General features: G+C 45.3%; 1 protein-coding gene across 7 annotated transcripts; it reads right to left on the reverse strand.

Annotated features, from left to right (window-relative positions):
* Positions 1-487: 487 nt before the first annotated feature.
* On the reverse strand, positions 488-14,678 carry LOC308570456 (uncharacterized protein). Of its 7 annotated transcripts, XM_081165288.1 has the most exons (11): positions 14,338-14,678; positions 12,876-12,935; positions 10,671-10,697; positions 9,466-9,780; positions 8,810-8,920; positions 7,429-7,743; positions 5,785-5,973; positions 4,680-4,994; positions 3,007-4,005; positions 1,858-2,013; positions 488-1,461 (listed from the first exon to the last, which is right to left on the reverse strand). In XM_081165288.1, the coding sequence occupies exons 2-11, from the start codon at positions 12,901-12,903 to the stop codon at positions 1,058-1,060; spliced, it is 2,859 nt and encodes a 952-aa protein (XP_081021414.1). In that variant the 5' UTR covers positions 12,904-12,935; positions 14,338-14,678; the 3' UTR covers positions 488-1,057. The 7 variants fall into 7 exon arrangements, with proteins under 7 accessions (XP_081021414.1, XP_081021415.1, XP_081021416.1 ...); XM_081165289.1 differs by lacking the exon at positions 14,338-14,678 and having other exon boundaries at positions 12,876-13,815; XM_081165290.1 differs by lacking the exons at positions 12,876-12,935; positions 14,338-14,678 and adding an exon at positions 12,320-12,662.
* Between the last annotated feature and the right edge of the window lie 169 nt (positions 14,679-14,847).

The raw sequence follows: 14,847 nt of genomic DNA on the forward strand, positions 1-14,847 counted from the left end.
TGTTTATTTATGATAACAATACCATTTATCATCCTTACTGACATCACCAGCAAAACTCCTAATTCTAATATATTGGATACATATTTTTATTTTATTTTTACCAAAGTAAGCATAATGGTTATAATTTAATTGTTTATTATTGCAGAGTTTTGTCCAACAGATTCAGACATTAGTGAAGGTGTCAGCTTCTCTCCTGAAATCATCCCTCTAAGTGACATCTGACACTATTGTAGTAGTTTTATTAGGTGTAGGTTTAACTGATCAAATTGACTGGGGGAAGAGGATTTTCAACTATGGAAGGGATTTCAGTTATGGTTCTTGGGTTGTGTCTATATGACATTGTGATGACATCTCGTGGTCATTTCAGGAATTTACTTCTGAGACAGTGGATATATAGTATTACCAAAAAGAAGACACCTAGTGCTTAGCTCCTGCCCTTTCCAGCCTTTTCTACTCATTTCTCCCATTTTGCACAGGAATGACCACACAAAATTCAACAGTTTATTACATAGAAAGGTTCAATGACCAGCCTACACAAACAAATGAATGGAGTATTCATGAAGGCTTATGTTAAAATCCAAAATATTTTAGAAGATAATACTGATCAGCCCACTACACATCAATGTAAGCAATTATACAAACACTTATTTGAACATTTTTCTTAGCGCAATCTAGTACCCAATCAATCTAGTACCCAATCATAATTGGTTCTGCATTTTTACCTTTGAAATTGCTATATCTTGTTCATTTTTCAAAAAAATCTACAAATCCATTTAACTTCTGGATTTCAGATCATGCATCCTCCTGTGAACTGTGCAATGTTTCCCAATTTTACCATTCTCAGCACATTTTTCTAGTTAACTGCTTATAAATAGATCAACCAAAATCCCATAACCATTGGGGTGGAGGTCTCCTATAGTACCTTTTTGTAGCATGTATGACCTCTGCTTATGGCATATTTAATGGGATTTCATGGGAGGTGGGCTCACCTCATAGCAGAAGTTTGACTTTAGTTGGCTTGAGAGGCAACTTCCTTTCCTTATAGAAAGTCCTATTTTCATTTTAAGGGCAGCTGGTTATGCATTTGGCCTTCATCCTGCGTATTTTGAGCTGAGAAGGACTGGGCAGCTGCTGGCTGCAGTAAGGTAGGCAGCACCACCACAAGATGGTTCACAGAAACTGCCAGCTCAGCCAGACTGCGGGCAAGAGCCTCTAGTTGAGAGCCCTGATGTTGAATGGCAGTAGAAAGGGAGCCTAGTTCCCCACGGAGACCTGTCATTGCATGGACCAAGTTTTCCAGGCCAGGTGGTGAACAGCAACAGCCTTGATCCTTTCCCCTTGAGTCTTGGCTAAAAGGCCAGTCCGAGGATGACTCGCTAACTGTAGCAGTGTGGGTGACAGATTCAGGCAAAGTGGTGTTTGGACCTGGTGCTTCAATCAAGACTGGTGCGGAGGTGGTACCTATGTATTCAGAGAGACAGAAAATAACCAATTACTGTATTGTGCCTTGACACCATCACCCCAGTAGCCAGTAAGGAGTAGACCCTAGGTGGTGTGTTTGCTCGTAAACTACAAAAACACAATGGCCATAGCTTGTGACTATGATCAATAAGCATAGCCAAAGGTATATAAAAGGAGGAAATTCTTCTGTGAAAACTCACTTTGTCCAGGATGAAATTCCATCCCTGACTACTGGACTTAAACATGGCCAGTGAGGTAAGTGAGACCCAATTCTGAACTTTTGACAGCTACAGAAGGTGGGGAAATTGTAAATGATGCTTTGCGGTTTGGGAAGAGGCCTTCCAAGTAAGACCCTTTTCCTAGCCTCAGCAGTGAAGCTTTGTCTCTGATACTTACCAGCTCCTCTTTCTGTGTTTCCTGAGCTCACCATACTATCTTCAAGCAGCTCATCCACAGAAACTGTATGTGACACTGTACTTTGGAGCAGAACAGTCGTATCGTGAACATCTGTTTCAGCCAAAGAGGTCAAGACAATGGGAGCAATGGTAGGCTCTGGTGCAAATGGAGAGGGAGAATGTGGTAACATTAAATGAGAGCAGCAGAGTTAAATACCCCCCCCCAAAAAAGAGAGAGAGCAGGGTATGCTTGATCTTAGGAGGGTAGCTGAGGCTATCTCAGGCCCTTTCTCCATCAACGTGCCTGCCAAAATGTCTGGCAATTGCATAGGTTTCTGAAGGAAATTATACAAGGCATTCTTCATTCACAGAGAGCTGGGGCTCACCTTTAACCCGCACCAACTGAGAGAGCTAAAGGGGAAGGTATGTTCCTGCCTAATAAGCAGTTCAGGCATAATATAAGTAGTTCGTGTGGTTGGGTGTCTACCAGCATCCATGCTCAGGCAGGAGCCCACCACAGGCAGCTAACAGAGTCTCTACAGTTGCTGTCACTGCAAGGAGGGGTGCAGAGGGAGAAATGCTACATAGCAGCAGCAGCCTGCTCACCTTTCCCCTCTTGGGAGGGGAGAAAATACAGAGTAAGTGAACAATTGACCATTGAGCAGAACTGACACATTTTCTGTTCCTCCTCCTCTTCCAGGCAATTCACCTGCCTTTTCTATTAGTTTGCATACACATCACACATTTAAAATATGCTATCATCTCCCCCCTCCTTTAGAATCCCGAGAATTGTAATTTACCCTTACAAAGCTACAGTTCCCAATATTCTTGGAGGAGAATGTGTGTGCATTAAATGTACTATGTGTACGCAGCCTTTGCCAGGCAAACAGGTTGATGGCAAAGGAGGGGAAAAAGATGAATCTGCTGCCAGCCACCCATCTGCCAACTGACATTCTTGTCAATCTCCTCTGAGATTTTGCTTCAGAGGGAAAAGACAGGCAGGTGAACCAGTTTACTTTCCTGCTCTCTCCCTCTGGTGGTGAGAATGATGAGGAACAACCACTGCCCACACTATTTGACGGGCCCGAATGCAGATACTTTACCTGAGGCCCCTCAAAATCCTGGAGCTGACACTGAGGCAGCTACTCACCTGTGGGCCCCATGGTATGGGAATATGTGTGTGATTCCTCTTGTTGCTTCTGATCTGTGTTCTCTTCAGAATGTGAAGATTTGTGGTTTATGGATTCCATGTGGTTTACAGATGGTGCATTCTGTGTGGCTGCCGACAATTCCATCTCTCTTGCAACCTTCAAGACATTTGAGAACAGGAACAGCTCCTTTACTACATTATCAATTACATTCACTCTTTCAGGTTCCTGAACTGAAGTGGAAGTGGTAGGCTGATCTGTAGCTGTGGGATTGGTAAGTTCTACCTTCTGTACTGAGGGCACTTTAAATGCAATGTCCCATTGCTTAGACTGCACTACCTCTGTTGCAAGTGTTAGGCCTGGTTCAACTATGGGCAGTCCTGTTCCTGTTCTTGTTGTCGCTGTTTCTTCCTCAGATTCCAGTTCCTGCATGGCTAAGGTTGGCTGAAACTCAGCTGTGGAGGGGGTGGAGGTTTGTCCCAATCCATGTGTTTGTGGCCTTGTATTGGGGGTGCTGGTTGACTCTGTCCCCTGAACGTGCTGCAGGATCTCTAGATTAAGTGTTGCTTTATCTATATTCCACAGGCTTATTGTCTCTGTTTCTCTTTCAGATACCAGATCCAGTGTGGCTGAGGTTGGCAGAGATTCAACTGAGGCATAAATGGTCTCTTGTCCCGTTTCCTGTGAGGATGGTTCTATCTTTGGAGTGCTGCTTGACTCCACCTCTTGGATGTGCTGCAGAGCTTCTGTATTAGTGGTTGTTTCAATTCTGTTGAAGGGGCTCGCTTGCTTTTGCTCCTTTTCCAGTTCGAGCTCCACAGTTTGTGTGGTTAGGATTGGTGCTTCAGGGAACTCTAGCTCCCAGCTGGCTGAAAACTCCTGAGTAGTTGGGCTGGTCTCAGCCACATTCAAGACGCTTTGCCCTGGATTAATGGTTGTAGCAGGTGCAGCTATCTTTGAATTGCTTGATGAGTTTGGCAATGACAGACTCTTCCACCTGCCTGAAAATACAGAAGGTGTTCCTACATCACAGACTAAAATTACTTTAACAGTTGTTTCTTCTTGGCGGGGAATTATAGCAGTGCAGGGAGAATTCTCAGCACCCTCACCTAAATAGATTCCCAAGATGGAAAGCCATAGCAATTAAGCTGCCATAAAACCAATATACTCCTGCCAACCTAGCAGTTCAAAAGCACATCAAAGTGCAAGTAGATAAATAGGTACCGCTCCAGAGGGAAGGTAAACGGCATTTCCGTGTGCTGCTCTGGTTCGCCAGAAGTGGCTTAGTCATGCTGCCCACATGACCCAAAAGCTGTACGCTGGCTCCCTTGGCCAATAAAGCGAGATGAGCACCGCAACCCCAAAGTCTGTCATGACTGGACCTAATGGTCAGGGGTCCCTTTACCTTTACCTAAAACCAATATAAGTCTTTAGTACTGTATATACATACCCAGAATAAGGTGCTTACTGGAGTCTCCAGAATGAAACTGGGTTTAGCCCATTTGAAATTGTTACTGCTTTCCCCCCAAGGACATTGAATTTTCTATTATTGGCTTATTCACAAGTTCAGGGTTCTCTCTCCTAAATATGGCATATCTCATAATGTTTTGGAACCAGGCAAATGGACTCACTGAACATGACTGGGAATCAGCTGGTAAATTGAGTTGTTCCCTACCTGTGCAGATGACTGAAGCATCTTCATGATGATTGCAGTTATGCGTCCCCCATGGCTGGGAGCGGCAGTTCTGTAGAGTGAACTCTGCCCCAGTGCAGTTGACATCATCCAACCAGATAGGTCCAGATCCTGGCCCATATCTTGCATTACCAGGGCTGAGAAGAGGGGCCCCACAGCCCAACTCGCGGCACACCACTGCCGCATCCACCAGATCCCAGCCATCATCGCATACCGTGCCCCAGTAATCTTGATACAGAACCTCTACCCGTCCAGCACAGGATCCAGGGCCTCCTTGCAGCCGCACCTGCCACTGGCCTGAGTTTAAAAGCATATGAAGAGGAAATGTTTATAGGATAAGAGGAGTTAAAAGTCCTTGCATCACAGATCTCTCACTTGTAAACCATGGTCCTTCCCTTTGAGGTTCTCAGTTCATTCTAGTGAATCCCAAAGGCCTCTATTTTTTATAATGATGATATCGCTTTTCTCACAAAAGTGACCCAAAGCAACTTACAGCCACAGTATAAACACTAAAACAAATTAAAGCACAAATAATAAAAATCTAAACACAGTATCATTGCAAGGAATCCAGATACCATGACTATGCAGCCCATGACCCCTGAAAGCAGTTCAAGACAAAACTAGATGCCATGTGGAAGATCCATGATTGGATCTCCCCAAATTTTGTCATTTACTCAAATGAAAGTGGAGTCGTACCTGTTTGCTTAGGTAGCAGCAGGTGGGGGAATGGAGGGGCCCTATGTTTTAACTTGACCTTCACTCATGTTTTCAAGGGGGCCATAAAACAAGTAAAACATGCTGTATAATGTGATAACTTCCTTGAGCACTGAGATGTCACAACTGAATTTTGTTTCATAATTCTTCATTTGAAGTTCAACCAGTGACTCAATCTCTGCTCCCTTTTTTAAGGGGTTTGTTGAAGCAAAGATGCAAAATCTGTTGTCATGTAATATCTTGTGTCACTTAGATTGTGTTTTCATAGTTGTTAATTATATTGGCACCCCCATTCCAAACAAGAAACAGCACCTGTGCAAATTGCCTGGGAGTCAATGATGGACATAAACACCTACCTCTCTCTGCTACTCACCATCTGGCACTGTTTCCTTTTGGCTCTTCTCTATTTGTAACGCTTCATTAGCTACAGTTGTTTCTTGGTTCCCTGTAGGCTGAGTAGGACGGGGAATTCTTTTAGGGGCTATATACCGGCGCCTCTGGGGTGCCAAGGTCCTTGTGAGCATGGCCACATGCTCTTCTACCATGGCCAGGGGCATCTCACCTGTGAGGAGATGATACACCATGTGACATAGACACAGCACATACAAAGGAAGCTTCAGTGCAACCATAGCCCCGCACAATAATTTAGAGCAAAATTAATACTGGTATAATCATTAGCTTCTCCCTTGGGTGCTGGATGTCTTTGAGTGGGTTGGGTTGCTCCTGTTGCTTGGGAAGGCAGAAAACCATTTGCTTCAGAGGAATTTCTCAACTCTGTCTTCCTGTTGAAGCCTCAGTATTCCTGATGAAGTCTGGAATTCCAATACTGCAAATCAAAACTGGCTGAAGACACATGACCAAGCCTGAGATTCCTAATCTCAGAATTATAAGAAGCAGCGCTCAGTCTATAGTGCAAGCATGACCTGAGTGTGGAAGAACACTCTGGGATCAACACATACCTGATCACCGGTGTTATAGGACTATAGTCTCTGACCACTTACTGACAGCCTGTGGTCAAGATAACAAAAAGTGTCCAAGAAGTATGAGCAGCTTGAGACAAGAATGTAATAGCCATGGCAGAAGACACTTAATTTCCCATCCAATGTATCATTAGCTTCAGTACACCCCACTGTGAGATATCCAGTACTTAAAGAAAAAGGTAGTATTGGTCTTACTGTGAAAGTTGTTGCACAGGTCACATCCTAATAGTGGTTATTTCACACTGTTTCTTATATTGCTAGCTAACTTGTAGTCCTGACATCCAGTATTACCAGAGCCCATACTCTTCTATAATCTTATACATACACGTGTGTGTGTGTGTGTGTGTGTGTGTGTGTGTGTGTGTGTGAGAGAGAGAGAGAGAGAGAGAGAGAGAGAGAGAGAGAATTTAGCTCAGCCATGGAACTGAGGCTTCAACAGGAAGAGAGAGCATACAACATGGTTTTCTGCCTTAACGAGCAACAGGAGAAACACATCTCACTTGGAGACATCCACACACCAAATGAGAAATAATTTTCACAGTAAGACCAATGCTACCTTTCCATGGCCAGAGTACAGTGGAACCCCGTGTTGTGTACCGTCCTCCTTGTGAACGCTTCGGGTTACGAGCTCCGCTAACCCGGAAGTAGATGCTTCCGGTTGTGAACTTTGCCCCGGGATGTGAGCGAAAGTTGTGCGCCGGGAGCGCAGCAGCAGTGGGAGGCGCCATTAGCGAAAGTGTGCCAAATGTTATGAGTGGTTTCGGCTTAAGAACGGACCTCTGGAATGAATTAAGTTTGTAACCAGAGGTACCACTGTATACCAATGATATATCTACACCAGCTTTATAACTCATATCTTTCACCAGCTTTATAACTCATGGCTTCATCCAACTGATCCTAGAAATTGCTGTTGGGATGGATGCTAAGGGATGGATGATTGAGATTCCTAGCCTCTGGAATCCTCACAAAACTAGAATTCTCAGAATTTCCTCAGAAGTCTGAATGATTAAGTGTAAATAATGCTACAATTCTCTCACCAGAACACACAGCCCCAGCATCTTCACTGTGTCGGCAGTTGGTTGTCCCCCAAAGGCTGGTATGGCACTCCGACAACATTGACTCGTCTCCATGGCACTGTACATCATCTAGCCAGATGACACTGCTCCCCTCACCAAAGAAGGCACCGCCTGGTGCTGCCAGCGCCTCCCCACAGTCCAGCTCCCGGCAGACCACAGCAACATCCAGAAGGTCCCACATGTCATCACATACTGTGCCCCATTCCCCTTCATGAAACACCTCCAGTCGGCCAGAACAGCGGCTTCTGCCACCCACGAGACGTAGAGCAGGGGTCCCTGGAGGGGGAAAGGGGGAGAGGAGATTAAGAGAAGCTATAGCACCTGGAGAGCCCAAAAGTGGGGCATGGGGTTCTCCCATCTTACAGCCTAACTGATTTTTCAAGGAAAATTAGTCCAAATTTCTGATTGGGCACTAAAGCAAATGCTGAACCCCACTAACCTTAAGGCAAGTGGAACTGAACTGTCTCCAGCCCAAGCCACGATCTGAATGCCACTGTTCATTTTATTTCTAGATGAAAGCCCACAACTATTGTGCAACTAAAGCAGGAAAGGGACACCTTGGGCCCCTAGAACTTTTCCTAGGCTATGACCTACCCTTCTCTGGTTCTGCTTTACACCCTTGATTGCTTTTCCCTAAGTATAATATCTTGAATTGACCTGGATGGAGATGTGAGTGGGGGGGCGGACTTTCTGAGTTTTCATGTCTGGAATGTACAATGCTAAGTGCCCAGTACAATGTTAAGCGCCCAGTTTTGCCCCTGACCCCACTCACTACTGGTATGTGGCCCCTGGAAGGTTTCCCATGAGCAAATGTGGTCCGTGGACTGAAAAAGGTTCTCCACCTCTGAGCTAAATAATGGCTTTTTATTCAGTATAGAAAGTGTCTTGTGAAACCAACAGACTTTTCCTTCTTCCGTACTACATTTTTTCTCTCCCTTTTCTCCATGATTACTTGGCACAATAATAGAATAAAAAAAAATGGTATGGTTGCCACTTTGCTCCTGTGCCCGAATCAAACAGCTCCTGTGCCTTAACAAATTCATAAAAATGTAGCAGAAGAAGCTCTCAGGCTAAGTTAAAGCTGGGCTAGAAAAAGGAAGCAAGCTTGATCTTCTTAGATCACTGGTTTTCAACTGGTGGGACTGGACCCACTAGTGGGTTGCAACCTGATCCAAGGTGCGTCACAACAGGAGCACTGCCACCATGCAAATATATGGCAAAAGATTTAATAAATGGGTCCCCAGAACCCATCCCCACAATCTCTTTTAACCCTACTTTAGAGATGGATATTGTTCAGCTAAACGATGAAAGTGGTGCACTTCAGGTATGCCTGCACACTCACCCTCAGCAGGTGCAGAAGATATGAGTGGTCTTGCTGTCGTTACTGCTTTCATGTTGCCCCATCTGAATGCCGGTTGAGGGGGGAAGGCAGTAAGAGGAGCAAAGCGCTGAGCTGCCAAGGGAGATGAGAGAAATGAACGTGCTGGTTGGTCCAGTATGCTACAAAACACTTAGGTCCCTTTTCCTCAGGGATAGAACAATAGTTATTAAACACCTAAACTTGCCTCCAGCTCTATGCTTGGACCCAATCGCAACAAGCAGCCTTAATTTTAAAGAGTTGGCTGGATACATTCCCCCATACTGTCAAAAGGTGAGACGGCAGAGCTTTCTGTTAAAGGGAGTTCGCAGGTAGGCCTTTTTAACTAAGCAGAGCAGTATGAATTATACAGAGGAAAGGCAGGGGCCATTTAATGAATTTGCAAGCCTCACCCCGACTCCCACAAGTTTAGCCAAATGTAACTTTATACAAACATGTCTTCCAATAATTCAAGTGCTGAATTTATCTTTAAACATCCTCTTGTTGGATGCTTTAAATCGGACTGTACAGAGATGTGTCTGTGCGACAACAACCAGTTTGCTTGAAGCAATCAACTCTGTGGGAAAGTCAGCTTTCATCAGAGTTCATCTGATGAAATTTCTGAATCACAAGAGTCCTACCTGAGCATATGGCACTGGCATCCTCCTCATGGGTGCAGACATGCTTGCGAAACCCAATATGGGGGCAGGAGTGCAGGTATTCCTCAGTGCCCATGCAGCGCACCTCATTCAGCCAGATGGGCCCAGGTCCTTCACCAAACCAGGCCCCATGGGGTGCTGAAAGGGCAGCCCCACAGTCTAGCTCTCGACATACCACAGCTGCGTCCTGCAAATCCCAACCGTCATCACACACTGTCCCCCATTCACCCTGGTGGAACAGTTCCACCCGTCCTGCACAGAGGCTTGGGCCTCCAGACAGACGCACTGGAAAGGAACCTGCCAGGAGGAGAAATAATCAAAGTCAAGGAGAGACCTGTCTTATCTCTTTCTCCCACTTAAGTAGGCAGTTCTGAAATTTGATATCCCACATCCCCATCCTGACATCTCCTCTCTTGATCTGATTATCAAATCAGTTTTCACCTTTCCTAAACAATGCCCTTGGCTCTTAAGGCCATCTCCCCGAAGGCCAGAACTATAGCAAGATCAAATAAATAGTGTTTGTAAACATGCTATTCTCATTTGCACACTAATGAAAAATAACAGAAGTTTTCCCCTTGGAAAATGATGGGGAGCACAGCATGTAATAAATTGTCAGCCTATTCTACATCTAATTATGCAGGACACAGGGGACCTGCAACAAAATGCTGCAGTGTGGAGTTCTCCTGTTCACAGTGCCAGTCAGTCAGCCATGCCCTCTACCTGCGTATTCCATTCAGTTCCCCTTCCCATGCAGTTTTCTAGGTTATTGTTTTCTAAGGGTTTTGAGGGTGTGTTTTTTTTTACTTCTGCAAGCCTTCTGAAATGTTCATCTAGTGCACGGATGGTGTTGTTTAGCCTGCACAGCACATGCACTCCGGCCTGAACATTGAAAATAGAAGGAATGATGATAGCATCTCAGGCTGTGGAGAAAGGCCGTAGCTCAGTGGTAGGAAATCTGTCTTGCATGCAGAAGGTCCCAGGATCAATCCCTGACATCTCCAAATAGTTCTGGGAGAGACTCCTCCTTGAAGCCCCGGAAAGCAGCTGCCAGTCAGTGTTAGGCAATACTAAGCTAGACTGAGCAATTATCTGACTCTGTGTAAGGCAGCTAAGCTTCCTATCTTCCCAACCTGGAGGTCACTGGAGGAAGCAAAGGGGAAAGAGACAGAGATTCCTTTCCGTTTTACCTGTGGCATGAAGTCTCAGGAAGGCAACTGCAAAAACAAGGCAAGAGGTTTCAAATGAGATTAAGCTCAAGTGGAAGGTTAGTTCTACCGGTGTAAACATTCTGGGCTGTGTTCTCAAGATCACAACAGGCTGCCAAGCCCTGGCAGAGATGGACCTAGGTAGACATTTTCATGCCCATGGGAGAGCCAAAGCCAGAAAATAATATTTGGAGGGTTAAACAAATAAAAAGGTGTGTATTAACCAGTACCACCTGGGACTTCTTCCTATAAAATAAGAGCAAACTCTGAACCTATCCACAACTGAAAAGTCTATTTCTGCATCTTCCATCCCTGTCCTCACCCTAATCTCACTAACTTTTCTTTCCTGAGTCTCCTAACCACTGCTGATACTATTCCACACTTTATTTAACTCCTGTTTTTCAAAAAAGACAAGATTGGCTCTCAATATTAGGGATGTGCTGAGGTGTTTATGGGTCCCAGTCCCAGGCTCCTTCCTTCCTCCAGAGGGAGCGGATAGAGGCAACTACTGGTGGCAAATAAATATGGTAGCCCAATGGCCTTCTCCAATGGACTCTGATTCCAACAGACTCCAACCGCCTTGGAATGCTCCTGTCAATCACAAGCAGCTGTTCACCAATACTCTTTAAAATACCTAGAGCATTACACCAGCTTCTTTAACTCCTACTACTCTTTTATCAGCCTTTTGTACTCTTAACTTACAAAGGCTATAGGGAAGGATTTTGGATGTTATTCACATGTTCAGAGCACAGTTATGGGTCAGCGGTGGGGAGTCTTTCTTCTGTCAAGGGGTGGGATAATCTGTTAGGGGCCACATGCCAGAATAAAGGCAGACCCCTATTGCCAGAGGTCTGAACTGCCTGCCTGTAGGAGGGATCATGAAGGTCATCTATTCCAACTCCCTGCAATGCAGGAATATTTTGCCCAATGTGGGACTTGAGGCCACTGCCATGAGATTAAGAGTCTCATGCTCAACTGACTGAGCTATAGCAGCCCCTTTTTTCCATTTTGGTATTCCCCTTGCCCAAAACAATGACCTAAATTAGAAACGCAGCAGTGATGAGGTGCTCAGTACTTATGTTATTACACCCCCACCAGAAGTTACAGCATGGAAGGGGGCTGAGGGAAGGGACAAATGTGTTGGTCTTCCACTAGATGAACCAGATCTGCCACAAGCCTACCACTTTGCCCTGGGAGACTTATGGGAGGACAGAATTCACAAAATATAAAATACCATTAACAACATCTATTCTAAATATGGTCAAGCTACCTCTCTGCTTTCTGGAACATGTCCCTGTCGTGTCTTTCAGGGAGATACAGTGGTACCTCGGGTTAAGTACTTAATTCGTTCCGGAGGTCTGTTCTTAACCTGAAACTGTTCTTAACCTGAAGCACCACTTTAGCTAATGGGGTCTCCTGCTGCCGCCGCGCCAATGGAGCATGATTTCTGTTCTCATCCTGAAGCAAAGTTCTTAACTTGAAGCACTATTTCTGGGTTAGCAGAGTCTGTAACCTGAAGCGTATGTAACCTGAAGCGTATGTAACCCGAGGTACCACTGTACTGGGAATGTCTTAAAAAAAAGTGTTCTGCAGATTTCAAACTTCGATTTTAGTAAATGGACACAACATATCAGTACACTGCTTCTCTTCCATCCCTCCACTCACAGTAAATGGGGACAATAAAAGTTTCAGAACAGGCTTGAGTTGCAGCTTTTCTATGCAAGTGTAACCAGATCCGTTATGAGAGTCATCGTTCTTCAGGTTTTTTAAAAAAGTAAACTAGTGCGGTCAGTTTACTAACAGTCCCTTGCTTCAGAAACCAATACAGATCAGGCTATTGCAGGGTAAATGAATGTACAACATGTATTTTAGATGGAGAAAAGATTTCCCAATGTGCAAGTAAGTGGTGGTGGGGGGGGGGCAAGCAGAGCTGCTTTGTGAAAGCAAAGATGCTATTTATGCTGCAGTGTTGCAGACACTATTGCACTGACCTGAGTAGGCTTCTTTTCAATGCTTCTCAAGTAGAAGTCATTCCCTGCTCAGACATCCTGGTCCCCAATAAACAAACCCCACAATTCTGATGTGGAAACTCTTAGCCCCCTGCTCCTTGGCAGGACCAGCTGTTCACAAGATAATTCAGAGTTGCATCCAGGAATTGGGGTTGGCTGTGCAGAGGGCAACACTCACCCAGAAGAAACAAGAGGCATTGTTGCATTGTCTTAGTGGCCGGCTCTGCGTCCTGGTCAGCTGCAAAGGAAACTCTGTAAATCAGAGGCGTTTTTTATTGCCGGCAGAGGACCCAGGCAGTGAGTCAGCCAGGCAGAAAAGAGTGGGAAACACCCCTGCTTGCTCTGGGTCATGCAGCCTCCAATCTGCAGCCTGGGAAGAGGAAAGAGCCAGAGTGGGGGAGACCGATAGGAGGCGTTTCAACAATCCTGGGAGAGCCACATTTGTGCAAGGATTTTCAAAGGAACAACATTGGTAGTAGCACTTCTGAAATGGTGTGTTCTGGCTACAAGAGGTATAAGCTCTCATTCATTCAATTTCATTCAATGCAGTATTTCTTTTGCATTTCCAGTCCACTTGTGTGCAGAGGTGGGGAGAAAGAGTGAAAACATTCTTCAGAGCCACACCTCATCGCTAGCCATCCCTTGCACATTTTCCTCAGTGCTATTTCATCTCCCATCCCTTACTTTGTGGCCCCCTGCACCTTTTGTAGAAGAGACAAGCACCTCTTCTGCACCTTTAGCAGTATCACTCAAGTGAATGTTTTTCCATGAGGCCCCCGTCCAAACTTCCACTGCTGGAACTTCTGTCATGTGCTGGAGAAAAGATAGTAAACTTACACAAATGCTTTTTCTACCCTTTCCCACTGTCCCTATTTATCTTAATTTTCTATCTCGACACATCTCCCACACCCTCTGGCATTGTTCCCACCTCCTTCAACTTCCTTTCTACCTGGCCTCACTGCCCCTTTCCTTTAATACACTGCTGAATTAAATCCAATCATTGCTTCCCACTGAGTTCCACAACTGTTTTTTTCAACGACACACACTTAAGCCCTCCCCTCAGCCATTTCCCTGACCAGTTCCCCCTTCTCAGAGGGCAAACAGCAGCTGGGGGGAGGAACAGAGCTCAGGTGAATATCCCTTCCCCCTCCGTTGCCCTTTTCAAATGAATTGGCGGATATGTTTCAAAGGAAGAAGTGCTGGAATATCACTTTGCAAAGCTGCTGTGTATTAGAGCTGGTTTTGGTGCAAGTACTCTGCCTCTGTTTGCTATCTATAAAATGGCATCTTACCCACCAAGATAACAGTGGTTGACTTGTTCATTCAGCGTGGGATAAACATGGAGAGACACCAAGTCAGCTGCCACAAGCTCCTTGGAAGAAGGGCAGAGTACAAATGAGAGAGCATGGAAACCATTCTGACAGGGTTCTGTGGTACTGTGGCCCCTGCTTGAGGCCCACAGATCTGTGAAAGTTCCTGTGCTTCATGATATTCCGAGCTTCCTTATCTTCACACCCACACAGGGATGAAATGTAGACTGACGCTGGTTGGAAGCACAGCAGCAGCAGCAACAGCAGCAAAGCAATAGCCAAATCTATCCACAGGGAAAGCATGTCACAGGAAATATGAGTCACACCCACCATCCCAGAGAAGCAGCTGGTCTTCTTGTATTTAGGAAAAGAGGAACAGAAACAGTCAAGATGAGGTTGTGTCTGGGGGAAATCACAATGGAGGTACCACCAGAAACATGAACCCAGGCCCTGCGGCTTTGAGCGAGCCTGGGGGACCCAATGGTGGCTATTCCTAGTTTATGGGATGCACCCATTGCTCCAACCAGAATTTCTGTTACTGGGTTTGTTCCATGGTTTCTAGCACAATAACTGGTAACCATAGCAACCCAGCACTGCACAGCTAAACATTCCAGACTAATTTAGAGCAGCGGCAGGCTACTTTGGGGAGGATGACCAGTAAAATATAGTTAAGTGCATAGTTGCTAGGATCTTTTGTTGGGGTAATTGGTGTGCACACAAACCACATTTGCAACAGTTTATTCAGCCTAGTCTGGTCCCTGGGACTTACGTTTTACAAAGTCAGGCTGCAGCTCTAGAACATGTGAAGCAATCAACTAGTGCTTTTGAGAATGTGTAGCA

Source organism: Podarcis bocagei (genome assembly GCF_964188305.1).
Source record: "Podarcis bocagei genome assembly, chromosome: 13".
NCBI lineage: Eukaryota > Metazoa > Chordata > Lepidosauria > Squamata > Lacertidae > Podarcis > Podarcis bocagei.